Source organism: Amaranthus tricolor, chromosome 6 (assembly GCF_026212465.1).
Source record: "Amaranthus tricolor cultivar Red isolate AtriRed21 chromosome 6, ASM2621246v1, whole genome shotgun sequence".
Lineage (NCBI taxonomy): Eukaryota > Viridiplantae > Streptophyta > Magnoliopsida > Caryophyllales > Amaranthaceae > Amaranthus > Amaranthus tricolor.
Genome location: NC_080052.1, coordinates 29,647,080 through 29,675,000, shown reverse-complemented (window position 1 = coordinate 29,675,000; position 27,921 = coordinate 29,647,080). Strand labels below are relative to the sequence as shown.

The window sequence follows — 27,921 nt, the reverse complement described above, 5'->3', positions numbered from 1 at the left end:
GTAGAAACATAAGATGGAGATATTAGACCCTCATTGATTGCATCGCGAACAAAATGACAGTCAACTTCTATGTGTTTCGTCCGTTCATGAAAAACTAGATTCTTTGCAATGTGTAAGGCGGATTGACTATCACAAAACAATTTAATTGCTTTAGGATGATGCACTCCTAAACTTAACAACAAACCCTTCAACCATTTTAACTCACAAGTGAGGGCAGCCATAGATCGGTATTCGGCCTCAGCCGATGACCTTGAAACGGTATGCTGCTTCTTTGTCTTCCAAGACACAGGAGATTGACCGAGAAACACGAGTCAACCTGTAAGAGAACATCGAGTAAGTGGGCATGCAGCCCAATCGGAATCACACCATCCTTGGAGAGTCAAGTCACAATCCGCACTCAAAAGAATACCTTGTCCCGGTGTCCCTTTCAAATATCGAACGACCCTCAAGGCCGCCTCCCAATGCTCAGTTCTGGGTTCCTGCATGAACTGAGACAAGATGTGAACAGAATATGCCAGATCCGGACGAGAAACAGAAAGATAAATCAATCGACCAACAAGTCTCCGATACGACTCTGGATCATTAAGTAATTCGCCAGTGGCCAATCCAAGCTTATGGTGCTGTTCGATGGGAAAGCCAACTGGCTTAGTGCCTAACATCCCTGCTTCAGAAATAATGTCTAGAGTATATTTTCTTTGACATAAAAACAAACCAGCAGAACTCCCGGCTTCCGTTTCTGATCATCCTTCAGGTACTCCGTATCCTCTTGCACATTATATACATTGTGATAATTTTTCTGTAAATTACCATGAAAAGATTATATTGTTTACATATTGTTGATGACAACAATGGCTTGCCTTGTATTGATGATGAGAAGGCATATATATTGTTTACATAATCTTGCTAAATAAGGAAATCACCCCAATTACTCCTAATTGCCTATTTAGTGAATATACACCAAAAATTATATTCTAAACAAAGATATTTCCTAAATATATGTTCCCAATCAACCAATATTCCCGTAATATTAATTGAAAGATCGACTATTTTGAGGCAAGTTAATTACAATAGGGTTGATGTTAGGTCGAGTTGATTGCAAGTTGATGCATGAATTCGTTAATTAAGGTTAATGTCGTTACAATGCTGGCCACATTACATATCAATTTACTTTAAGTCGAACTTAGTCTTATAAGAAGATTTATAAAGTCAGATTTTGATCTATCATAAGAAGGAATGCATGTACATACACTTTCAGGTTGATAAAAATTGCATTTCATTTTTCTTGCATTTATTTATAATTGGTGATTAGCATGTTGTCACGAGGCAATTAATTTTCATGCTAGAAAACACAATAAGCAAAAATTATTTATAATCTCCCATAAAAAAAAAATAATTCTCAACTCAATTAAAAAGATTGCATTTTCTCCATGCATCCAATGTAAATTAACATTATGCATAAGAAGTTTAGTTATGAGTCCAATCAGATTTAAAAATGACCTAATTTACTAATACTATGCATCAATCTTATTAATTAGATTTAAAAAACATGGGTTAAAAGGAGTGAAGAGTGTAGTGTTTGAACTTTGAATACTAAAGACTAAAAAAACAATTATCGAGTGATACACAATAACACAATAATAAATGTATACTAAAGTCTACATCAAACTTATTTACAACCAATATGCTGAGCTAGTGTATAATATATCAATCACCTCCTCTTGTAGAAACCTACCGTTATGGGGATAAATTAAATGCGCGTATTTTTTCGTGTCCTTCTCTTGAAAAAAGTTGTGCGGGATATGATATTCTCATTTTCCGGATTCTATCTCGTACGAGATGCCGGTTAATTTGTTGAATTGACTATGCTAAGCGCGTGATAACCAAATTTTCAAAACCGCGAGTAAGATGTACAGTATCTGAATTCTGAAGCGTACAACACAAATCACCTTCCCTTTCCTCTCTCCTCCATTTCCATTTCCAGTTTTTCAAAAATTTTCTCTCTCTTACCGCATTTCCTCACTCACTCTTCCACAATTCCTTCTCAGAAAATCTAGGTCATAAAATTTGAAAATTATTTTGTTCGTCTCACATTTTGGCATGCTCCATTACTCAAATTCAAATTAACCGATCGAAATTCTTCTAAATTTTTGCGGAAACTAATTCAATTTTTTTTCCTGTAAATAGCAAGAATGTCGACGGAAGATGAGAAGTTATTAAAAGAAGCGAAGAAACTTCCATGGGAAGATCGGTTGTTTCATAAGAATTGGAAAGTTCGTAATGATGCGAATATTGATTTAGTTTCATTATTTGATTCTATTACTGATCCAAAGGATGCACGTCTTCGTGAATTCGGTACAATTTCTAGGTTTTTTTAATTTAATTTTGGGTTGTTTAGATCTGATTAAAATGACTGATTTTTGGTACTGCATTTTGAGTTTTTGATTTGCATCTTTGTTGTTTGTATTCTCAGGTCATTATTTCAAAAAGTCAGTGTCGGATTCTAATGCACCTGTACAAGAGAAAGCACTTGATGCTTTAATTGCTTATTTAAAAGCTGCTGATGCTGATGTTGGAAGGTTGGTGTCTTTGGGGAGCGAAAGTTTTTGATTGGTTATTTAATTTAATTATGTTGTTTAATTTCTGTTTGTAATCTAGGTATGGAAAAGAAGTATGTGATGCAATTGTTGCAAAATGTCTTACTGGGAGGCCGAAGACGGTGGAAAAGGCACAGATAGTGTTTATGCTTTGGGTGGAGCTGGAGGCAGCTGAAGCTTTTCTGGTATGAAGAAGCTTTCCTTTTTGCTCAAAGTACTTAATTTAATTGTATTGTAATACCCTAGTTGAGCTTATAATAAAAGATAAAACAGAGCTAAAGGATTGAAAAGTTTCCATATCATTAAGGTGCACCTTATTTTATTTTCAAGGAAAGCCCATTTTCTAATCATTCTACGGTTAAGTGTGGAGCAGAGTAGATTTAGAATGGATGCCTCTTGGAAACTTCCTAGGTTGAGGACAAAGTGCCTGGAAAAGGTGTGTAGCCATGGATAGTGTCGCGGACTCGGACTTTGTGAGGTATACAATATTGGATTTTGTGGAGTGAGTTACACTTTGAGTGGGAGGCGTGGGAGTGTGAGGGTTGAGTTTTGAAGCTGGCTCATAGGATCATGTTTTCAATTTTTAAAAATGTGGTTGTTTCTAATAGAGATTGTTTGGGTGCCACGCTTCTGCTATGTTCCTTTCCAAAGCCACATTGAGGTTTCTATTCTATTATATGGTTTCTATGATTATTAGGTTTAGCGCTTTGTTCATTTTTGCCCATGATTACTCTAAATAAGGTTTCAATTTTTCATTTATCTATTTGTATGAGGTGTGCTTTAGAGATTTGAAAGACTCTTTTTGGCAGAGTTGGTTTACTTTCTGGGTGTAAACGAGGTTCAGGTGTTGTTTTGCCCTTGTATAATTGAGTATTATCTACTACTTGAGTGTTGAGATATTGCAAAATTCTCTCATTAATACTTGAAGTAATTCTGCTACTTGTTCATGGATGGGTTTCTACTAAATTTCATTGTTTATTCTTTAAGCTTCTATCTGCTTTTTTGGAAGCTATTGTAAAATCTAGGGTGTGATATGTCTAGAAGATATGGGTGGATGTTCTTGCACCACCAATCTATGATCATCACAAGCACATGTTCAACATTTTTTTTTTTCAAACTATTGTACTTGGACTCATGCACTCTTTTTAGAATGCTTGTAAGCCACTTTATGAAAGCTTCCATGTTATTTGTGCAAAAATGTGATGCGATGCGACTTTGTTTTCGCGCTATGATTTATTCTAAGGACATGTCTTAGATAATAAAGTATGAATTCAATTTCTTGCTTTCGATGATTTACCAATGGGATTTCTCTATTTGTTGCATATTTTTGTAACACCTTAATGCTTGGTTTTGAAAAATGACACATGGAAACGCCAAGAACTCAAAACCTATTACAACCTTAGTGAAATATTCCATTAACAATGAAGCAAGGACACGTTTACATCCATGACATGCAATGGCTAGTACTTTCATGTGAGGAGTACGTTGTAAGCTGCTATAAGGGCCATTTTTGAAATTAAGATTGTCATTTGACTTAAGTATGTATTTCTTCCACAAAATCTTAACCAATAGTTCATGCGTTTTATGTTCTTGAACTTAGCTATGCATTTAAGTAATTCCATTTTATTACCCTATTTTCATTATTGGCTCAGCCTTAATAGGGTTTGTTAGTGATAACAAAAAATAGTTTTGATTGATCCTTAGTAGCAAACTTTATTTGCAATAAAATCTTTTTGTTAACATCATGAACCACTTTGCATAAATAGTAAATGCCCATGCTTTAATGAGCTAATCTAATAAGCCCTTAATTATAGTACATTTGATGTTACAAAAGTTTAAAGACAAGAACTGCTAAGACTTACGTATGATTTCTATAAATTTTCTTGTCTGATGTGTAAGAACGCTAATTAGTTTTACTATTGGGGAATTTAACTCCACACTGAAAGCTGTTGATTGTTTTAGTATAGGGGAATTGAGAATTAAGCTCATGTGCGCATTATGAATAATTTACATAGTGTTTGTTGATTCGGAGAAGGCGTATTGCAAAGTACTAATTCAAGTACTTTGGTGGATTATGATAAAATAACGTCATACCGCATGAGTATGTTATTATAGTGAAGATATATATGAGAAATAAAAAATCATTTTTAGGACATGAAGGAGCAATTGAGTATGTCCTACTTGTAAATAATAATGCTTTACGTGAGATAACAAGATTCTACCATGGAGAATCATGATGATGCATGCTGTTTGCTGAGCTGATGCTTAGTTAGGAATGTGGATGTTGGTGTTAGATATAAAAGGGTAGACAACAAATATTGAATATTATTTGGGCATGAATTAGTAGATAACTATAGCGTATAAGTGTTTTAAATATTTTGGATGCGAAGTATATAAATTTGTTGGAAAGTTAGATATGAAGGAACTTTTTCTAAGTTAGTGATTTAAATACCTTGGATAAATGGACATATGTGATTATAGTATTTTGCGATGGAGGTGTGCTACTAACCATTATGGGTCAAAGTTTGGTGCTTTAGAAGAGATCATTGTATGATTATGGTGTATGTGAGACACATATGCTAAAATGGATGAATGAGATACATTAGAAAGCACTTGGAGCCCTTTATAGTGACCATACATACTGAGAAAAAATCTTCAATGACGGTTGGTCAAAGTTTTGTTTTCTACCGATCTTATATCAATTTCTTTTAATCTTTTTCATGCTAGGACTCCATGGAGAAGGCTATAAAAAATAAAGTGGCTAAAGCGGTTGTACCAGCCATTGATGTCATGTTTCAAGCATTAAGGTTTGTTGGCTACCATGTTTCTATTAAAAATGGCTTTTATGTTTGTATAGTCTTTCTTTCGTCTCTTAATAGTTGCTATCATTATTGCTCGGACTCTTCATTTTTCCTCAAGTAAACTTGTCAACCCTTGACTCTTGGAGATAGGTTGAACACTTGGACGCTTCGATTTGTTTCAAAATTTCATAAATAGCCAAGTCAAAAGTCAAAATCTTATGTGTCTGAGTAACATAGGTTGTCACTTTAGATTGTTTATGTGAATGATTGATTTGTAAAATGCAGCAACTATAAAGACATGGCGTAAGTACACAACCATTGTGTATTTTCTTTGTTGCTCATTATTTTTTTGTTGATTTCTTGTTTTTGGTTTTGTTTAGTGAATTTGGGGCCAAGGTTGTACCTCCTAAGAGGCTTCTCAAGATGTTACCCGAGCTTTTTGATCATCAAGACCAAAATGTTCGTGCTTCCTCTAAAGGATTAACTCTAGAATTGTGTCGTTGGATAGGAAAGGACCCAGTCAAAGCCATCTTGTTTGAGAAGATGAGGGACACAATGGTACAATTTTTTACATCTCTTTTTGTTTGTGTTTGATACTTTGAAATACAAATGTCATTTTGTTTTTGTAGAAAAAAGAGCTAGAGGCAGAGCTTGTCAATGTTTCAGGGATAGCAAAGCCCACTCGAAAAATAAGGTAATGCCAGTTTGCTGTGATTTGTTATATGGCGTATAGGGTAAAACGTGAAACATTCTTGCAAGGAAACTCTTTATTAGAGTTTTTTTAGCTCTAGTAACTGAGTATTAGTATCCGTACGACAATTCACCAAATTAAGAAACTTGCTTGCATGTGGAGCCATGTGTGAGAGGCTTGAGATGCAATTATGCAGTAATGTTTTTATACATGTTTGTATTTCTTTTTCTTAAAGTATTACTGTGGTGTCCAATTTTTGTATTATTCTTTCCAAGTTTCACGATTTCAAGCTGGTTCATTGAAATACTCCCCCGTATATTGATTTATGTGTTTTTGCTTTGTGTATCTTGGATATCAAATTTTTTCGTCTAGTAGGCCAAAGACCTATGAGAGTGTTGACTGTTGTACAATATTTGTCTTCCGTACACTGCATCTTCTTTGTTTTTTTTTGAAGATGAAGCCCAAGAGAGTCTATGATTATTTTACTGTGTTTTGTTTCCATGTGATGTTACTAGAATTGTAGGAGTCTAGGGACGATCGGAGTGACTTGGCTTACTATCCTAATGATATATTCAACAAGATTTGGAGGACAAATAAGATGTCCAATGACCGGAGAAGAAGTAAACAAGGGCCTATTTGAAAGAACAAAGGAGATGTCCAAGATTGTTCTAACTATCAAGGAATATAACTCATGAATCATACTATAAATTTACGAAAGAGAGTGATAGACATATGTTTGAGAAGTACTTAATATCAGAAAATCAATTTCGATTTACGCGAGGGAGATTTACAATGGAAGCAATCCATCTTATGAGGCAAATGGTGGAGTACTATAAGGCTATAGAAAAAAGACTTGCACATGGTTTTTCTTGATTGGAAAAAAACGTACGACAAGATACTAAGAGAAATACTTTGGTGGGCAATGACAAAGATGGACGTGTGGAGGGGCAACATGTAACTTTCCAATCATAATTGGCCTTCATCAAGGCTCGGCTATAAACCCCATTCTTTTCGCAACGGTCCTAGATGAGATAACACATTCAATACAAATAGACGTGTCTTGATGCATGTTGTTTGCCGATGACATGGTTTTAGTAGATGAGACTATGGAGGGGGGATTGGATCCTAGTGTAAGGTACAAGAAGGCCAGCACCTTGGTGTCGTTTCTTTCAAAGTGTAGATCACTTTTACCTAAATCCATCTAGATACAAAGTATAGGGACAAGATGAGATCGAATCCATATGGAGAAAAGCTTGTTCTCAAACTAGAACTAGAGGCAAAATGGGTTGTTTTAAGATTTTGTTTGTGTTGATATCCTTAAAAGACTGTTATTGGATTATAACATTTAAGATAAAGTTAAGACAAGGGGAATTCACTCATCATTTAAATCATCATGTAAGGGGTCATACATACAACAAGATTTGCTGATTGAAATGAGCATAAAAATGAATAAAACTAGCTCTAATGTGTCACCTCAACTTCTTGGCTTTGGTGGTCTAAAGACTCAAGATTAGATAGGAGTGTGGGCTTCTTGACCTTGAACTCACTGTAAGTCTCATGAATGCGCAACTAACAAGATGAACATGCAAAGCTACTAAAAACACTATTAAATACACACTCTCTTGGATTAGTAAGTGTCTAATGATGGTTTCAAGCCTTTTGGTTTCTCAACCATTGACATGAGAATGATAACTAAGTACATCATCAAGTTAAATTGCTGAATCAACTAAGATTAGTGAAGTGTAGAGCACTTGCACGCCTTCTTGGGTTAACTCATGAACCAAACTTCACTAATCTAGTAAACATTTAAGCTCTATAATCGAAAATTAAGCACGTTAACCCCCTACATATTGATGACCTACGTTACTCCATGCACAAGAAATTAAACTACTCGCAAATGAGGGTTAAAAGCATGAAAATAGAAATAAAACATAAACTAAGCATTATGACATACTAAGAAGTATTTGAAGCTCTAAATAACTAAGAACTAGCATGCAAGTACTAAAATAAGATTAAGAATCTATAACAAAGGAGTTTTAACAAGGATGAACAATTATCTAACAGTTAGAAGCAAATATCAACCGAGAAAAACATGTAAGATGAAACGAAGAAATGGAGATGAAATCTGAGAATAGCATTAACTAAGAGAAATATTATAAAAAATCTTACTTCCTTGAAGTAGAACTGGAAATGATTACAATAAGGAACAAAAGAATGTTTATCCTTGAATCTCCACTTCAATTTAGCAAAAGAAGCATATAAACACCATAAATGAACTTGAAAATTAAAAAGGAGTAAATGAACTAAGCTAGAAATTTAACTATAGACTCGGCCTCCCTACTCTTAAGTCGTGGAGAGACCTATATATACAAAGTAAATCATAAGGGCAAATATGTAAAACATCTCAAAAACAAGAGTCCTTCAACTGTTGAAGTGCTCGAACGAGCACCATGTTTAAGTAGCTAGTGCTTGTTGATTCATCTTGAAGAAGCACACTATAGTCTACATATATGGCACTAGGAAGCTCTTAAGGTAGACATGGGTTTCACACTCCACAAAAAGATGATTTGGGCCGCTTACGTCATCGGGTCATACTAAGGAGGCGAGTAACCTACCAAAAATGAGCAAAGTAAGGGAGGGGGAATTGAGGTATACAAAGAAATGGGGGAAGTGCAACAAAATGCACCTAAAATGAACTACAATATGTAAGTCATAACATGAACTATTTGACAAAATAAGAGTAGAAATGCAAGTAAAGATACTAGAAAATGGATTTAATGACTTTCAAACGAGTGACTTAAAACTCACTCGTCAGGGGTAAATGTTAAGTTAGAACGATGAAGACAAGAGTTGGAATCCATGGTTTCAAATAAAGTCGGAGCAAGATAGGGTACATGGAGTGTAATTTTAGCACAAACAGGATGACGAGAGGCACTTAAAGCTTGAAGAGAAGGAAATTGCTTCAAGTGGATGCTTTAAATATCTTAACTTCATATTCTAGAGTAGTATGGACATCCAACAAAATGTAACTCATAGAATTAAATGTGGGAGGCAAAAATAGAGAGCAACTACTGGAATAATGTGATTGAGGTGTGCTATTTAAGTTAATGGGTAAATTTTATCGAACGATCATTAAATCGGCGTTACACTATGGATCAAAGTTTTTGGCTTTTAGAAAGGATTATAATAGAAAGATGAGAGTAACGGAAATGCGAATGATTCGATGAATCAGTGAACATAACTTGAGTTGCAAATATTGAGGAAACGATTAAAGAGAATCGTTTAAGATGTTTTGGTCATGTGCAAGGACGAAGCATTCACAAATCGGTAAAGATGGTAGAAAGCTGGAGCTCAAGAGATTTAAAAAAAGGGCGAGGAAGTTCAAAGATGATTTGGAGGACAAGATTGGAAAATGATACGAATGACCTAGTCTACAAACTGAGATGTTAGAAAACCAGAATGAATGGAGAACAAGAATTCATGTAGCCGACCCTAATCTTTTAGGATTAAGGCTCTGGCATTGTTTTGTTATTATTCTCTATTAATTTTTTCTTTCTACATCTACCTGTGCATTCCAACCTGGATGACCAACCCATTGCAGTATGAGTTTTAAATTAAGCATAGAAATACATTCGCCAAACAAAAATTTGCAGTTACATGTTAGCAAAATTGTGAAATGAATTTGCATGACATTGCGTTTGCTGGCGCTGACTTGTGTTTCAATGTTTTACAGGTCAGAACAAGACAAAGAGCCCGAACCAGAAGTTGTTGCTGAAGTGACAGGCGCTGGACCGTCAGAAGATTCAACTTCTGATGGTATATAGTTTTCCTTTGTAAAATCTTACTGTCCTTTTGTAATATCTCTTTAAGTAGTAAGGTGCCAGTTTTGTGAGCAAATTGATGCATTTAGATAGCTGGTGCCCAGATGGTTTTTGTCCTGTAATTTTGTTTTGGTTTTTTCTTTGAATTTATTAGTATTAGCAACTTGGTAAATTTCTGGAACGAGAGTAGAATTATATGCTTTTTTTTTTTTTTTTTTGTAAAGATTCTATGTTGGTATTGATTGCAGCAATTTTGTTTCAGCTCCTCAGGAAATAGATGAATACGAGCTAATTGATCCAGTCGACATATTAACACCATTAGAAAAGTCAGGATTTTGGGATGGAGTGGTCAGTTCTCTTCTTCTACTTTAGTAGCTGTGATAATGTTCCTTTGATTTTCTAGAACTCTGGGTTATATAAGATTTGAAAGGTTGTTTGGTATTCACGGGTAGTTAATGCCTACAGAAAGTTCTAATTCACGGGAAGTTAAATCTGTCATAAACTTCTTCGTATATTTTAAAATATGTTTGGTTGGGATGTAAGCATCTGAACTTCGAGGAATTTGGTTTCTATGTATTGTATGGTTCACTTTGTGGACTTCATATCTATTGGAACAACTATAACTGCTTTTAGATGATAAATATTTTTGTTTTATTTTTAACTTTTTGAGATAAATTAGGAAATTTTAGTGCAGGTATTTGCAATAGCAAGGGGATGGTAGGATGAGTCACTTTCCTCATTTTTGGCAATTGGGAATTCTCATGTATTTGCAATACCCATGTATCTATTTAATTGTTGTCTACAAAACAACACACATGTTTTGCAATTCATGTATCATAAATACCCATATAAATGGCTGCATACCTAACAACCTCCGATTCAATGATAATTTTATGCTAGGAAATATGACATTATGCTGACAGATGTTTTGTTGAGATGACATCCCGTTTTGTTAGACTTGGACGGAAGACTCATTGTTGTTACTTCTGATTGTTTTGGGATTAGAAAGCTACAAAGTGGTCAGAGCGGAAAGAGGCTGTAGCTGAATTGACAAAACTTGCTTCCACAAGGAGAATAGCACCGGGCGATTTCACTGAAGTCTGCAGAACGCTTAAAAAGGTTTTTTGGACACTGTTTGATATCATCATTTTTCTCGTCTACTTTTTCCTGAATTTCTTTTCCATGATTTCCATTTCTTGCTGTTTTATTATGCTTTACATTAAAATGCTGCTGCAGCTAGTCACAGATGTGAACTTGGCCGTCTCAGTTGAAGCCATACAAGCCATAGGAAACCTTGCAAGAGGGTTACGAGCACACTTTTCAGGAAGTTCACGTTTTCTGCTTCCTGTTTTACTTGTAAGATTTCACAAATAAATATTCTTTGTAGAGTTTTGGCTGCTTTCGTCATAATATTTTTTGTGCTTTTTTTAACCCTGTCAGAGTTTGTATTGTTATTGTGGGCTCTACATTCTTTTATTGTATTGACTTTGTGTGCTTGTTTTTCCCCTTTCTGTACTTCCTTTTCTTGATGGTGTATATGATATTCTGTTGCTTGAAGCCTCATATGTGGTTGGCTTGAGATATAACCTGTTTTTGCTAAACAGGAAAAGCTGAAGGAGAAAAAGCCTACTATTACCGATGCTTTAACTCAAACATTACAAGCCATGTACAAGTCTGGATGTCTAAGTCTTGTTGATGTGCTTGAAGGTAAATTTACAGTTCATTTTAAATTGTGTCTACTATTGCATTGCTGGATGTAGATGCCGAGAGTTTATTGGCTCAGATATTGATATGCCTTCTGTTGGTTTGGTTTCCTGGAAATTAATGTGTTTTATCTTCAATGCCTGTATAAGAAAATGATTTTTCCCCATTTTACAAATCCATTACGAGTCGTGCAGAAGAATTACATGATGTTTAAGCTGTACTGTAGTTTTCATTATTGTCCAGTTGTTCTTGTGAAGAATTCAGTGTATGTGTTTCAATGAGTCGATGCCTTTCATTCATTAGATAGTTGAAGGGGTGTATTTGATGGTGCATATCTGGGTAGGCAGTTTTTAGGTCATGGAGCCTTGATGATGGAAGTAAAGTTAGCAGATTAGATTTTGAGAGTGAAAGGGCGTTGTGGTAATGCGGTAGTGGTGAAAGGGATAGCCATTTATAGGTGATGTGATCTTGATGTTGGGTATATTTTATTGCTAGATTGTGTTAGATTGGTGTGTCCTCACTACCCAATGTGGGCCCTGAGAACTTAAGTGCCTGTAATGAATAACGATTAGTGGTTTGTGGGTATTTCTAAAAGGAAATTTGGGGGAAACATAACAATAAAGAAACAAGCACTTATGTGGGATTTTTTTTTAGTCTTGGTATAAAGATATTATATTCCATTCCCGTGTGCACTTTAAATGGCCTCTATGCGCTTGCTTTTCTCATGGTTTTAAGGATGAGCTAGCACATTTTCCATGTCTATTTGTAAGTCTTTTACTCATGTACTTATGCATTTGACTTTATATATATATATATATATATATATATATATATATATATATATATATATGGTCAAGTTCCAGTGAGTACCAAGCTTATATGAGAACCGTGAAAACCAATCTACCTGATAAAAAAGTGTTACTTTTTTAAAAGAAAATGTGTTACTTATGGGCAAAAAAGTGTTACTTTTTTTTTTTAAAAAAGCTACTACTTTTTAGCAAAAAAGTGTTACTTTAAAGAAAAAATTCAAAAAAATAATAATACAAAGTAACACGTTTTTATTGAAAAGTAACGCTTTGTTGTGTAAAAAGTAACACCTTTTTGATGAGTTTTGTTCAGAATTTTTTTCTAAAAGTAACACTTTTTTTGAGGAAAAGTATCATCTTTTTTTAACACTTTGTTGCCTAAAAGTAACATCTTTTTAATGGAAAATTAACTCCTTTTTGTCAGATTGATTGGTTCTCAAGGTTCTCATATAAGAACGGTTCTTACTTGAACTTCTTCATATATATATATATATATATATATATATATATATATATAATGAAAGTTGAGTCTAATTTGACACGCGCTGGTTGATTTGCGACTTGTACGTACCATAGTGCAAAAGCAAGGCCGCATTGCATCACATCGGTTGCACTGTAAAGATTTCTAAAAAATGGAACCATATTTCCAGCATTGTAAAGGTGTGAAAATAACCGCGTTTTGAGCCATATCAAGGGATATCTCATACTTTCGACCGATATTTAGGCGTTATGAAGACCACATCACTACCATTATTGCATCACCATTCTATTACAACGATTGCCACCATTACCGCTTTTTTGCACTAGGGTATGTACAATTGAACTGTCGAACATGATAACTTGATCCTAATTCAACCAATACGGCCTGTTAGTTTTGGATTTATATGCCCAATTTCATTTCCTGCAAGTACAACTTGCCATAGGCTTATTCCCGAAAGATTGGGTCGGCTACGAATTTCATCACAATATTATTTCACTTACTACCATTACTTTATTTTCCTTTGCTCATTGACAACATTTACGAAATACATCTCTCCCTCTGTCTGCACTTCTTTCTTTTTCTGGGATGAAGATGTCCTTCAGAAAATGATCGTAGGCTGTCAAATTTGAAGTTAACAAGAACAAATGTTACTCCTTTTGTTTTTCAAACAGGTCTCCATACATTTTTCTTTTCTTCCTCAAATTATTTCTGTTGGGCTTGGGCACTGTTATTAAAGTGTAATAGTAAGGATGCATGTGGTTTTGTAGATAGTGTGTTGGGTTGAATTTTAATCAGGTGGGCTTTAATGTGGGACACCCTGAGAGAGAGAGAGAGAGAGAGAGAGAGGGTCTCTCATATCCTGGTTAGGTGGAGTAAAAATTTTCATTAAATATTAACAGGATGATGACTTGTGAACCCAAATTGGAATATGAGGACAACATTATTATGGATGATGTGCGGGAAATTTTTTTAAAGGCTGTAAATCCGATAGTGACTGGATGAAAGTAAACCTTGTGGTGAGTGGTTATTGCGCTGTAATGCTGTTTCTCTATTTACTCCCATTGAATGTGTTGCAGCTTAATTCCCTTTGTGATTTTTCTTTAGGTAAATCTTTTTACCTTTCTGTTCAGTTTATCTGATTCCTGGTTTTTCTTTGCAGATGTTAAGGCAGCAGTGAAAAATAAAGTGCCTCTTGTGAGATCAATGACTCTAAATTGGCTAAATTTTTGCATTGAAACAAGTAACAAGTCTGTCATTCAAAAAGCTCACAAGGATTATGTTCCAGTCTGCATGGAAGTGAGTGAATAGTACTTGGACACTGAATTACTCCTAATTGATTAGTTGCTTAATAGTTTCTTCATCGTAGCACATGCTGTAACTTTGAGCTGCTGTAACATTTGATAAGTCTAATCCTGTAATGATTTAAGTGAACAGTGCCTTAATGATGGGACTCCTGAAGTTAGAGATGCAGCCTTCTCTGCTTTGACAGCCATAGCCAAGGTGCGCCTCCCTTTAAATAATCTATCATTAATGCTCCACTGGTTTAATATTGCAACATAGGAATGGGGATGCTAATCTACTTTTAATGTTTTAGTCCGTGGGAATGAGACCTTTGGAAAGGTCATTGGAGAAACTCGATGATGTTCGAAGGAAAAAGCTCAATGATATGATTGGTGGTCCAGGTAGTGGCCCATCTGCTAGTGCAAGTGCAGGTTTGGTCTTTTATGCTTTCATCTATGTAAATATTTGAAATTGAATATCCTTGCTTATTTTAACATTTTGAACGTCTCATGTCAGTTAATGTGCAAATCTCAAATGGAGCTGCTTCAGAGGTGTGTTTTTATTGTTCTCTAATGTTTGTGTTGGGTGAACTTCAATTGATTCCATGATTGTATGATACCATTAATGGTTTTTAGTCTGCAGATATTTTGAACCTGATAGATTGTACGAAGCTGAAGCAGAAAATTGGACCCTAGCTGAAAAATGGCCCAACTAAACCGTTTAGAAAACTATGTGACCAAACTATTTTATTTTATAAGTAAATTAACTTGCAAATGCAATAGATATCAAAATGGACTAGCCCATAGGAATTAGGAATGTACAATCCAAATCAGTTTAATTGATCCAAAACTTCTTTGAACAACGTAAGGGCCAGTCGTAAAAAATTTCTTGAGCATACTTTCCGTAAATATTTGAACTATTGAAAGCATGAAGTGTCCTATGTGCCAGATGCGAATAGAGGATCCTTTTGTATTCTTGTGTTATTTTTTCTGGAAACTTTGTCCATACTAGCTGTAAGAAATTATGTGGGACCTGATTGTTCATTAGTTAGCAATGGTGGAAAAAGAGGGATTAAGTTATGTTTTTTTTAATTAATAGATAGATACAAAATATATGCTTTTTGGATTATAGGGCTTATTGAGACATGTTTTCTGTTCCAAATATGCATATTGGCTGTTTTTTTCAGCAGGAAGTGGAGGATTGCTTTATAGTTTTTCTAATCAATAGATACAAAATAAAAGCTTTTGGGATTATAGGGCTTGTTGAAACATGTTTTCTGTTCGAAATATGCATATTGGCTGTTCTTTTCAGCAGGAAGCCAAGTGAAAGATATGGTTTTAGTTTATAGGGGAGTTGGTGATTCAGAGATTCATTATAAATGGTACTTTCATATTGTCGTTTGATGTTGACCTTTTGGTTGAGGGAGAGCTCATGTGTATTGATGTTGATTGAGAAAAAAAAAACCCCTATTGTTGGGATTAAGGCTTTGGCATTGTGTTGTGTTGCGGTACTTTCACGATGTATGGAAGAGTGAAGACCTAGCCAAACACTCGTTCTTCCATCATATAATTTTTCCAAACTACTTATGTGCTTGCTGTGGTGATTTGTAACTAGTAACTTAATCTTATATATTTGTTACTTTCTGAGTTGAATTTAGTTTGACTGGATTAGTCTTAATTCAAGTCTGCACTTTATTTGGTATTGATAGGTTTCAGGGAACTCATTTGTAAAGAGATCAGCAGCAAGTATGCTAAGTGGTAAAAGGCCTGTCCAGGCAGCTGTGAGTAATTCTATTCTTGATCAATACAAGAATTTAGCTTCTAGTTTGTTTGATCTATCCTCATTATGTCTATTTTATTTTGTTAGCCTGCTGCGAAGAAAGGTACTTCAGCAAAACCTGCTGCCAACAAAAAGGCTGATGGAAGTGGGCAGCAAAAAACATTGAAAACTGTTGAACCTGAAGATGTTGAGGTAATTTTAAGTCACATATTGCCTTTTCTCTTGATCGCGTTTTCCTGCTTTCTTTCTTGATAATCTGGATACCTGTGCGTGTCTTGATGAACAGCCATCAGAGATGAGTCTTGAGGAAATTGAAAGCAGAGTAGGTTCTCTAGTACAAGCCGAGACTATATCTCAATTGAAAAGTGCTGCATGGAAAGAAAGACTAGAAGGTCCAAACTTTTCTCCTCTTCTGAGCTGACATGTGTCAGCACAGGCATCATTCTCTGATTTTTTTATCTTCTCTTCCTTCTGAATCTGTTCTAGGATTTAGATATACTTAGCGCTACTTTGTCTTCATCCTAGATTATACCCTAGTTATTCTTGAATTTTTTAACAAACCTATATGAAAATATTGTCTAATAAGTAACCAAGGTCTAAGTATTATTATACAATTATCATTTTTCACAGAGTTACTTAAATAACACACAATCAAAGTCCTTGGTGCTAATATAATGCATTCAATTCCTTACTCATATTATAGATTTGGAGGGAATTTCAGGTGGTAACACTATCTTAATGTCTTTTTCTTGGGTATAAATAATTATATATTTCTGCGATTACTTTATAAAGTATTGTCATCAGCCTTGATGAATGGACTTTTCTCATTTTTGTATACATATTTGTGCAGCAATTTCCTCACTGAAAGAGCAAGTTGAGGGTATTCAGGGACTCGATCCGTCAGTAGAGATTTTGATACGTTTGCTGTGTGCTATTCCTGGATGGAGTGAGAAAAATGTTCAGGTGCATAGTCAGTTTTGTCTTTAACTGCTTCTATGTAACTTGTGTTGATCTTAAAATACCTTTCTATTGCGATGATGTCATTGTTCAGTTTCCTCCCTTAATTTTTACCATCACCCCAATGCCAATAAAATAGCTCAAGTCAAATGTGTACAATTTCACCATTTTAAAAACAATGAGGTTGTTCCGATAACCCGTTATAACAAACTTCATCTGGAACTTCTTATAATTAAGAAGTGCACAATATTTAACAAGTCATTTTGCTATAGTCTATCATAATTAAAAATCAAAAAGTTATAAAATTTGGCTTTATTGAAAATGGATATTTTTTCCTAGATTTGACATGTGGTCCTCCCATCATGTACCATCCGTTTTTAATGAATTTTGCGCTTGCCGATCTGCAACAATCTGCAAAATTTTACAAATATCCATTGTCTATTGCGTATGAAGTTAGAAAAAAAGTTTTCCTATTTTTCCTATACACATTACTTCCAAATGATTACAAAAAAATTACAATTACAACGGGTACAAAAGTAAACAATAAAGAAACAAACAGAAGAGAATAAAGTAAGTGCAGTTTGGATTTACAGATACAACCTTCGCGAAAATGTTATTTGCCAGAATTTCTGTTCGATTGAAATTTGGTCAGCTTGTTGGGGACATGTAGGGCGATTGGAAGGTCATTTGGAGCTATGTTTTGTCTGGTTGGAGCTAGATCCAAATTGAAACTTCAGCATGTGTTTTTTTTCTTGGTATCGGGTGTTATTAACTAGATTCACCCATCAACATGAAAGGTTCCCATTGCATGTAGTAGCGTGAATGATTATTAAAATTTTTCACTTTGAAGTTCATTCAAAATGAAGTCTGCTCTGTCATAATCATTAATGCTTTGCAATCTGATGTAATTTGCACCTTTACGGTGTCGATTGTCTATTCCTTTGGATATTACAGGTCCAGCAGCAAACAGTTGAAGTTATTTCCTATATTGCATCTACTGCGACAAAGTTTCCCAAGAAGTGTGTTGTTCTCTGTCTTCTTGGTGGGTATCTTGTTTTGATTGCTTATCTCTCACTTTTAGCTACCGGGCTTTGATCTAGTTGGACAAAAACTGATTTAAAGTTTGTATAAAATGGGCTATTGGATTTAATGAATGTATATTTCATAGGATTAAGTGAAAGGGTGGCTGATATTAAGACCAGAGCTCAGGCAATGAAATGCCTGACTACATTTTCAGAAGCAGTGGGTCCAGGATTCATTTTTGAAAGAGTAAGTTCATCATCTTGTGCTTTCTTGTCCCACTCTAGACGAATTTGCTGATACACTTGGTTTTGATGGTTAAGCACTTTTCATTGAATTGAGTGATGTATTTTCCACTTTTGTGGGAATGTATGTGGCTCTCAGTGTTCTATAGTTCCACCCTCTCAATGTCGTTTGCTTTAAATTCAACTATTTTCATTTGCTGCAGCTATATAAAATTATGAAAGAGCACAAGAATCCTAAGGTCCTTAGTGAAGGCCTTTTATGGATGGTTTCGGCTATTGAGGACTTTGGTGTTTCTCATTTAAAGTTAAAGGTGTTTTTCTTTCCTCTATAACATCATTATTGCAGATTGGGTTTGTTATTGTTATGTAGATGATGTCTAAGACTTGAGATCTGCTTTCAGTTGACTTATGATATTTATTTTTATCCTAAAACTACTCTGTAATCTTTGAAGGATTTGATTGATTTCTGCAAGGAGACAGGACTACAGTCAAGTGCTGCTGCAACTAGAAATGCCACGATTAAGTTGATTGGGGTCTTGCATAAATTTGTTGGTCCAGGTGATTTTACTTCTTCCCACAAGTATGCGTTTCATTCCTGTGAAAGTTTATAGGGAGCTAATCCATTTTCTTGCAGATATAAAGGGGTTCCTTGCAGATGTTAAGCCTGCACTTCTTAGTGCGCTTGATGCTGAGTATGAGAAAAATCCATACGAGGTATGGGCATTTCTCTGTGCTCATCTTTCCTTGTTTGGCCGTTAATTATTTAGATTTTAGACAAGTGTCTTTTGTGAAGCAGGGGCCTTCTGTAGCTCCAAAAAAAACAGTAAAAGCATCTGATTCATCATCTGTTGCGGTTGGGGGCTCAGATGGATTGCCACGTGAAGATATCAGTGCCAAGATAACTCCTACCTTGCTAAAAAATTTTGAAAGTCCTGATTGGAAGGTATTTTCTCAAGTTACACATTCCAATTTTTCTTGAATGTTTTGGCTTGAGCTTGTTAGGGTTATGTACTAGAATTTCCATCTTGAAATTTTGCTCCATTACATCTGATTATGTTTTATCTTTGTTATTTCAATTTATTCAGACACGCTTGGAGTCCATTGAAGCTGTTACTAAAATTTTGGAGGAGGCAAATAACCGTATTCAACCCATTGGAACAGGTATGGATTTTTTGTGCTCAAAGGCTTCAAAGAAATATTAAACTGTTGGCTTAATTTAATCTGGTGGTATTACTTGTTGGTTTGTTACTTCTTTCCACTAATTGATTTCAATATTTTTGACAATCAGGAGAACTGTTTGGCGCTCTTAGAGGGCGTCTGTATGATAGCAATAAAAGGCTGGTGATGGAAGCCTTATCTACCGTTGGTGCTGTTGCATCTGCCATGGGTGTAGCTGTTGAGAAGGCGAGCAAGGTGCTTTGTGACAGTCCTCAACTTGCTTAAACTTTGTCTTTAGCTGTCTTTTCTGAGCGTTCTGTCTTTTGTTTATCCTCTACAAAAAATTTACTTGGAGGTTTGTCTTTCAGGGTATTCTTTCTGATGTCTTGAGGTGCCTCAGTGACAATAAAAAGCAAATGCGAGAATGTGTTTTGACAACTTTGGACTTGTGGCTTGGTGCTGTCCACCTTGATAAAATGGTTGGTCTTCCACGATTCTTTTTGTAATTCTCCTTGAAAGAATTTGATAAAGTGAGGCACAGAATTGAAATTGTTCTTGTTCCATTCATGCAGATTCCCTATGTCACAGCTGCGTTTTTGGAATCAAAACTTGGTGCAGAGGGGCGTAAGGATCTTTTTGAATGGTTATCTAGACAACTTTCTCAGCTAAGTGACTTCCCTGATGCAGTACAGCTACTAAAGCCAGCAGTTGTTGCAATGACGGTATTCCTTTTATTTTTTTTACTTTTTTTTTAATTATTTCCTGATCAATTCTAATGTCTTAAAGACTCTTCTGGGTCTTTGGCATTCTTTTGGATCGAATTTCAGGATAAATCAGCTGATGTTCGTAAAGCAGCGGATGCATGTCTCTCAGAGATTGTAAAAGGATGTGGTCCAGAACTGGTGCAATGCTGAACTGTACCCTAAATATTTTTAGCCTATTATGGTTTAAATTTTACTTGGCAATTGGCATTGTTACTGATTAAATATCACATTATGGTTGCCTAGGTGATGAAGAATTTGAAAGATATTCAAGGATCAGCTGTTGCTCTTGTTGTTGAGAAGCTGAAACCTTATGGGGCAGTTCCAGGTGTACCATTGTTAATTTTCCCTCATCTCCAAAACTGTCTGCATAGAAAATACCTACACTTAAACTTTTTTGCTGCTTTCAGAACTCCATGATTCTTCTCATATAAGCTCTACTGCATCACTCCCCAAGAGCGGTGCTAGAGGTGGTAAAGTTAACTCAAATGCCACCGGGGATCGTGCTTCCAAGCACGGAATTAAATCTGTATCATCGGTGTGTTTCCTGTTCTATTTAATCTTTTCCTTCGCAAATTACATGTCGTTTTTTTTGGGAACTTTAAGGTTTGATCTTTGAACAGAGGTCAGCTCCAATGAAGAACTCGAGAACAGAGTTGATCACGTCTGTTTACGATATTAATATCCAGTCTCAGCCACTACTAAATATAAAGGATTCTAACAAGGTTTTGAATTTGGAGGTCGATGTTTTTTCTCTTATGGCCTCTGTGATGGTAGAAAAATGATGATAAATGTGGTTATGTGTACTTTTGCAGGAAGATAGGGAGAGGATTGTTGTCCGCCGTTACAAATTTGAAGAACCTCGTTTGGAGCAAATTCAGGATCTTGAGGTTTGTTGGCATATATTGCATGAAGTTATATGATTGTCAAGTTATGTTGAAGTATCTTAAAAACAATATTTATGCAGAGTGGAATAATGAGATTTTTTCGAGATGATTTGAGTAAAAGACTTCTGAGTACAGATTTTAAGAAGCATGTGGATGGCATTGAAATGCTACATAGGGTGAATTTCTTTCTTTCTAACATTTTGATGTGTTTTTTGTGGAATTGTTGTTCTTATGTGTGGTATTTTTAACAGGCACTTCCGTCTATTGTAAAGGATCTAATAGAAGTTATGGATATAGTGTTAAGGTGGTTTGTTTTGCGATTTTGTGAGTCCAACACGACTTGCTTATTGAAGGTACGGTTCTTGCCACAGCTGTCTTCAGTTCTCTAATTTTCACCGTATTTTTTCACAAACGTTTGACAGAAATTGTTATGTGAAATTTTGTTTACATTGTTTCACAGTTCATTTCACTTTGATTTTGGCCTTGCTTTCTTTTGATCTAAATGATATCTGTCTTTTGGAATGTGCATAAATGTTCATTATATACAGGTTTTAGAGTTTCTTCCTGAACTTTTTGAGGCATTGAGGAATGAGGGTTATGCATTGACTGAAGCCGAAGCAACTATATTCCTACCTTGCTTGGTAGAAAAGGTGCGAGTGCTACTATGGTTTAGTAGAGATGTTTTTACAGTCTTTGATATTTCTTGCTTCTTGCCTTTGCATTTCTTTTATCAGTATCATCATCTTCTTTTCGTCGAATAATTATGTGACTTCATATCGTTAGGTAAATGCAGCAGCAATGGGATATTACTTTTTTTTCTTAATTGGAGTTGCCACTATTTTCATCTTTGTGATTATTGTGTTGTATTTGGAAGTGTGTTGTTAATAGAGTCGGTCTAATTTAATTATTATTTCTGCAGTCTGGACATAACATCGAAAAACTACGAGAAAAAATCCATCAGCTGACTAAACAAATTGTCAGCGTATATTCAGCAGCAAAGCTTTTTCCTTACGTTGTGGATGGCTTACGTTCAAAAAATAACCGAACACGAATAGAGTGTTCTGATCTTGTTGGTTTTCTTCTTGAAAACCATGTAACTGAGGCAAGTTTAGGAATGGTTTAAAATTTTCAAGGATCAGCAATTAAATTGGTGACAATATTGATCTTCTGATGATATTTTCACAGATAAGTGGACAGTTGAAAAGCTTGCAGATTGTTGCAAGTTTAACAGCTGAACGAGATGGTGAAACGAGGAAAGCCGCTTTGAATGCCCTGGCCACCGGTTACAAAATATTAGGTATATAATGAATGACTAGTAATGTTCTGTTTGGTTCACCTTTTTCAGCAAGATTTAGTCGCTTTTTATATCGTACAATATTTTCCTTGCTTGAATGGTACATAAAGAGGTCAATGTGGATCTCTGTTGTAAAGTTTCTAATAGCTTAAACTGCAAATTGTGTTCACCATCCATAGTCTTGTTTTAACTTTGAATATTAAAGTTCAAAATTTTGACCATTGGCACGTCAAAGAAGTACATTTGTAGTGTGCCAATGGCATCATTAGATTTCTTTTAAAAAATACTTTTGTATTATTCCAATCTTGGGGTACTTGATATGATAAGGAAAGCTAATGTTTGAATATGATCTGGAATATTAGGGAAACAAAATGCCTTTCCGAAATAATGGGACTAAAGTATCTTTTGTTCCTAATATCAATGGTTGTTCTGCAACAATCAATGTTAACTGCTCTTTTTTCTTTGCACTGAATGTGCACTAATTATGTTAATCTGTTTTGCCTCTATATGAATCATGAACACCATAAGAAATACCAACAATGAATTAAAAATTGCACAATGTTGTGATATGCTACCCGGCGATTTGTGTTCATTTTCTAATTATTTTGTATTGTCGATTTTTAGAGACTTCGTTTTTAAGTGACCCTTTTTATATTTTGTTTTACGACATGTTTTCTCTTTTGTATAGGTGAGGACGTATGGAGATATGTTGGGAAACTCACTGAGGCTCAAAGAAGTATGATCGATGAAAAGTTCAAGACAAAGGTATTATGTCTTGCCACTTTTTCGTCGGTGTCTTTTTTGTTTTAACACTGACCACATATTTTCTTTCTTTAGGCTCGTGAGATGGACAAAAAGAGGGAAGGGCGGCCTGGAGACGCAAGGGCTGCTCTAAGACGTTCAGTCAGGGATAATGGGTGAAGATCTGTTTATTTTTTAACTGAGCTGCTTTCTTTCTGTATTTTCCGTGATTTACCTATTTTTTATAGTGTGCTGTCTCTATGGCTCCCCGTTTTCATTTCAATTTGATCCCTTATCTTTATTTGAACTATGGGGGTAGAAGCTTTGAGGCTAGAAGTGCGTTTTAAGAATTCCTTTACCATGCCTTTTTATTTGTTAATTTTTTTTCTAGGCTTTTGCAGCCGACCTTTTGCCTAGTTATTGATAGTCATCTTTAGATGTGTGTCTGTCATTTTATTTCAACTTTCTATTCCTTTTTTGCGATTTCCTTTGTTTGTGCACTGTGGCTATTTGCTGGTTGTGTTTTGTGCTTTAGCTTAGTTTACGTCCACTCTCAAACCTGTATGATTCTATAACTCCTCTAGGATTATTTATTCATGTTATTGGTCACAATATCTGGGATTCTGTAACGTGAAATGGGTATGTTATGTTTGATAATATATAGGTCTGATATAGCGGAACAAAGTGGGGAGGTTTTGAGATCAATTGCAGTCCCAGTTTTTGCCCGGTAACCCCTGCTTTTCTCCCCAAGATCTCCTTCATGACTTCTGGTGTCTTTCTTGCAATATTTCAGTTTTAAAGTAGTAATTGCCTATCTCAGGGAGCAGTATGTTCATCCTGAAATGCACATGGAAAGGAATTTATTGCCTCGAGTACATGCTGGAGTTAGTGGTCCAACGGACTGGAATGAAGCACTGGATATCATAGTGTATGGTGCACCAGAGCAGGTACTTATTCTGTATTAGAATTAGTTTGTACCCTTCTGAAGACACCCTTCTTTTCACTGTTCTTGAACTGATGCATAGTGAATAACTCCCTCGGTATTTAGGTAAACATTAGTTTTGATTTGAAGTGTCATTTGATTATGCTTATAAATATATCCTGAATATTGTACATCCTACCCCTTCTCAAGCTTAATGTTTCCTTTTCCTTTTACAGTCTGTGGAAGGAATGAAGGTGGTTTGCCATGAGTTGGCACAGGCGACAAATGATCCTGAAGGAAGCACAATGGATGACATTGTCAAAGATGCAGATCGACTTGTCTCAATCTTAGCAAATAAGGTGATGCCTTTGCATTGCTGTTTGTTCTTGACAATTTAGTTTTATGCAATAACCGTCTAAATTGTTGGATAATTCAAACAGGTTGCCAAGACATTTGACTTTAGTTTAACTGGAGCTTCTTCAAGGTCTTGCAAATATGTTTTGAACACTCTTATGCAGGTGGCTTTTAAAATTGATATTTTCACGTACCAACTCATTTTAAAATTTATGTTATTGCTGCTCTTCTGATGGTTTATAGTGTGCTACAGACGTTTCAGAATAGGACTCTTGCTCATGCTGTCAAGGAGAGCTCTCTCAATAATCTGATTACTGAACTTCTGCTTTGGCTTTTGGATGAACGGGTTCCCCGCATGGATGATGGAGGCCAACTTCTAAAAGCTTTGAATGTTTTGATGCTTAAGATCTTGGTAAATTTGATTTTTTTTCCTATAGTTACTATTGTTTTTGACCTTTGTAGTGAACTTTCTAAATGTAATGACAATGTATGCAGGATAATGCTGACCGAACGTCATCATTTGTTGTGCTCATTAATCTATTACGTCCATTGGACCCTTCTAGATGGCCAGCACCAGCATCAAATGAAGCCTTTGCTGTCAGAAATCAAAAGTTCTCTGATTTAGTTGTTAAATGTTTGATTAAACTGACAAAGGTAACTTTATTTCTTTATCCCGTCCATTTTGCACACATATGTGGTTTTGCACTTTGTTAAAATTTTGGTTATAGTAAGTTCAAGAAAGAGACAAAAAACAAGAGGGGAATGGAGTATGTGGATGTTACGTAGAGAGATAATGAGTTTGTGGATGAGATGATTAGCGAGGTTGAGGTCCCATTTGCTTTATACAGTAATGTAGTTAAAAAGATGAAACATCCAAAAATGGAAAATATAGCCAAATGAGTGGAACAAAGGGATTACATTAGATTATTAGTAAAGGTGATGGCTTTTTATTTCAATGTATAGTTTGAGCAAAAATTGACATTTTATTTAATAATGTTTGCTTTCGAATGTCCATTCTTGATGGAGCCAAAGATATATAATTCTTTGGTTATATGGATTATAATGGACTATAGTAAAATGGTTGACATCTTTCTTCATCTAGACCATGCATTTAGCATTCTACTGGCTGGATGTTTTTCAAGTGTGAATCTCTGATATCTTTCACCTTTTCCCTGCGGTGATATTTGGAAGGTTGTGATGCTCATGATTGAGGCATGAGAATTCATATATTGTTTAGATTGTTGCTTGAGCCAAGGGTCTCAATTGCTGTTATCTCCTTTGACAAGGGTATGGTATGCAATCTTTCATCCCTACCTGATCATAAATTCCATGAGTGGGATATACCGGATATGCTGATGATGATATTGTTTAGACTGCCTGAGATGTTTTTTATGAAAACACAAAGGAATATGTGGTGGTTTTGAGGGAGGAAGGTAATGAGCATGTTCCAAATTTCAGACTTTTGTGATTTTGTTTTAGGTTCTTCAAAGCACTATTTATGATGTAGATCTAGATCGAATTCTTCAGAGTATCCATGTCTATCTTCAAGAGCTTGGCATGGAAGAGATCAGGAGAAGGTAAATGTAAATTTGGCACTAAAATGCAGAATTTTTCTCTCTCCGATTATGCATTTTATATTCTGTTTTCTCTTGTTTTGAGATTTTCCTGACTCCACCCTTTTTGTTATCCTCTTAACATAATTATGTCAACTTGAAGAGCGGGAGCGGATGACAAACCGTTGCGTATGGTTAAAACTGTTTTGCATGAATTGGTAAAACTTCGGGGTACAGCTATTAAAGGTCATCTTTCCATGGTCCCCATAGATATGGAACCTCAACCCATTATACTTGCCTACATCGACCTAAATCTGCAGGTAGTGAAAATTAACTGTGGTCTTTGGGTATCTAATTATGTCTGTACTTCATTATATATGCTCTTCTACTTGTTTTCTCTTATGCTCCATCAGTCCCTTAAATCTTTGTCCTTTCCTTTAGACTTTGGCAGCAGCAAGAATGCTTACCCCAACTGGACCTGTGGGACAAACTCATTGGGGTGACTCAACTGCAAACAATCCACCTTCTACTACTCACTCTGCAGATGCCCAGTTGAAGGTAATGCTGGATTGTCTATGACATCTTTCGGTGTACTTTTGCCTGTCACATTCGTTTGTGCTTGGTTACGACCTGTCTTTTACTGTAATTTTGTATGCCTTTTTCAGCAAGAACTGGCTGCAATTTTTAAGAAAATTGGAGATAAGCAGACCTGCAGCATTGGTCTATATGAACTGTACCGTATCACACAACTGTACCCCAAGGTAAGTTCGTGTTTGTGCTATAGTTCATTTAGGAAGTGGGGATGCCCTGTGAAACAATTGGTTTTGATGTTCTGTTTGCGTTTTCAGGCTTCTTTAGTTCACTCTTCTAATGGTATTTTTCAGGTTGATATCTTTGCTCAGCTGCAAAATGCCAGTGAAGCATTCAGGACTTATATAAGAGATGGATTAGCGCAGGTATGCTGTCGTATCTATTTTAAGATTTTAGAATGTGCGTTGTCATACTTATCAGTTCTCTGCTGCAGATGGAGAAGAATGCAGCTGCTGGAAGGACGCCTTCTAGTGTATCATTATCAACTCCTCCTCCAGCCTCATTAACTCTTTCTTCACCAAAATTGGCTCCTTTATCCCCCGTACATACAAATTCACTGAATGATTCAAAATCACCAAATACTGGAGTAGAGCCAACCAATTTTACTTTGCCACCGTCACTCAGCGAGGACGAGAGGACAGGCAATCCTACCTTTGGAGGTTCAATGTTTGATTCTAATATGGGGGACCAAAGAAGTGACAGACTGCCTACTGGAGGTAACTTTCTATTTACCTTTTCTTTCTCTACTTCAGTTTCCCTTGTTAATGTGATTTTGACTTTTGTTAGCTGCTTGTGCAGTAGCTACTGGGACACTCGATGCTATAAGAGAAAGAATGAAAAGCATCCAGTTAGCTGCAGCTGGTGTGAATCCAGATCCTGCAACGCCGTTAATGCCAATGAACGGTAATGTTGCTCACAATCAAGCTCAGTATGGGTCAGATGATGGCTCTGCTGAGAACCCAGTTCACAGTGGAGTTCTTCCTATGGATGAAAAAGCATTATCTGGGTTGCAAGCCCGGATGCAACGGCTAAAGAGTGGATCCTTTGATCATGTATAGGATAGGAAAAAGGTTAATCTTTTTCTTGGTAGCCCTTCTGTATGCTCGGAGTTTGCAAATACTGATGTGGCCAATTTTTGTTGGAAGCTCGGCTCTAATACTGTAAAAGGAGCAAAGGATAATCTAGATTGGCTACCCTGAAAAGCTTGTTTCGAAATGCTCATGGTTTGTACGGTTTGTACGTTTAACCGTAATGTATTCTGCAGAGGCCCAAGGTTTGTACTTGGGTGATTCGTGAGACTCATTATAGCCGATTTTTTTTCTTACACCTAACCATTCTGTGTGCCAATTCTTGTATAAACCCTACATATTGTCATGTACAATTGAAGCATATGCATAAGTCTGACAAATGTATCTTTTTGATGTAACGTTAACAATAACAATGAAATTTTTTGTTTTGATATAACCTAATTTCAGTTTGA

The 27,921-nt window shown here is 35.7% G+C and overlaps 1 protein-coding gene across 3 annotated transcripts; it reads left to right on the top strand.

The window, feature by feature from the left end:
• Positions 1 to 1,979: 1,979 nt before the first annotated feature.
• Positions 1,980 to 27,921, top strand: LOC130816163 (protein MOR1-like). Of its 3 annotated transcripts, XM_057682821.1 has the most exons (55): positions 1,982 to 2,054; positions 2,185 to 2,352; positions 2,471 to 2,576; positions 2,656 to 2,779; positions 5,322 to 5,401; positions 5,776 to 5,953; positions 6,025 to 6,089; positions 9,820 to 9,902; positions 10,170 to 10,255; positions 10,913 to 11,026; positions 11,144 to 11,263; positions 11,512 to 11,614; positions 14,058 to 14,194; positions 14,333 to 14,398; positions 14,493 to 14,610; positions 14,696 to 14,730; positions 15,888 to 15,959; positions 16,046 to 16,150; positions 16,245 to 16,350; positions 16,809 to 16,921; positions 17,870 to 17,957; positions 18,084 to 18,184; positions 18,384 to 18,491; positions 18,633 to 18,738; positions 18,815 to 18,894; positions 18,977 to 19,123; positions 19,266 to 19,341; positions 19,469 to 19,593; positions 19,707 to 19,817; positions 19,911 to 20,060; positions 20,166 to 20,240; positions 20,346 to 20,427; positions 20,510 to 20,637; positions 20,723 to 20,824; positions 20,915 to 20,989; positions 21,067 to 21,162; positions 21,238 to 21,339; positions 21,535 to 21,636; positions 21,906 to 22,088; positions 22,172 to 22,283; positions 22,969 to 23,045; positions 23,118 to 23,197; positions 23,686 to 23,748; positions 23,842 to 23,968; positions 24,180 to 24,302; positions 24,384 to 24,461; positions 24,551 to 24,709; positions 24,793 to 24,951; positions 25,777 to 25,874; positions 26,014 to 26,170; positions 26,292 to 26,408; positions 26,516 to 26,611; positions 26,735 to 26,806; positions 26,875 to 27,157; positions 27,240 to 27,921. In XM_057682821.1, exons 2-55 carry the CDS (start codon positions 2,190 to 2,192, stop codon positions 27,497 to 27,499), a joined length of 6,072 nt encoding a protein of 2,023 aa, XP_057538804.1. In that variant the 5' UTR covers positions 1,982 to 2,054; positions 2,185 to 2,189; the 3' UTR covers positions 27,500 to 27,921. The 3 variants fall into 3 exon arrangements, 2 of the variants coding, with proteins under 2 accessions (XP_057538805.1, XP_057538804.1); XM_057682822.1 differs by having other exon boundaries at positions 1,980 to 2,352; positions 27,243 to 27,921; XR_009042719.1 differs by lacking the exons at positions 26,292 to 26,408; positions 26,516 to 26,611; positions 26,735 to 26,806; positions 26,875 to 27,157; positions 27,240 to 27,921 and having other exon boundaries at positions 1,980 to 2,352; positions 25,805 to 25,874; positions 26,014 to 26,081.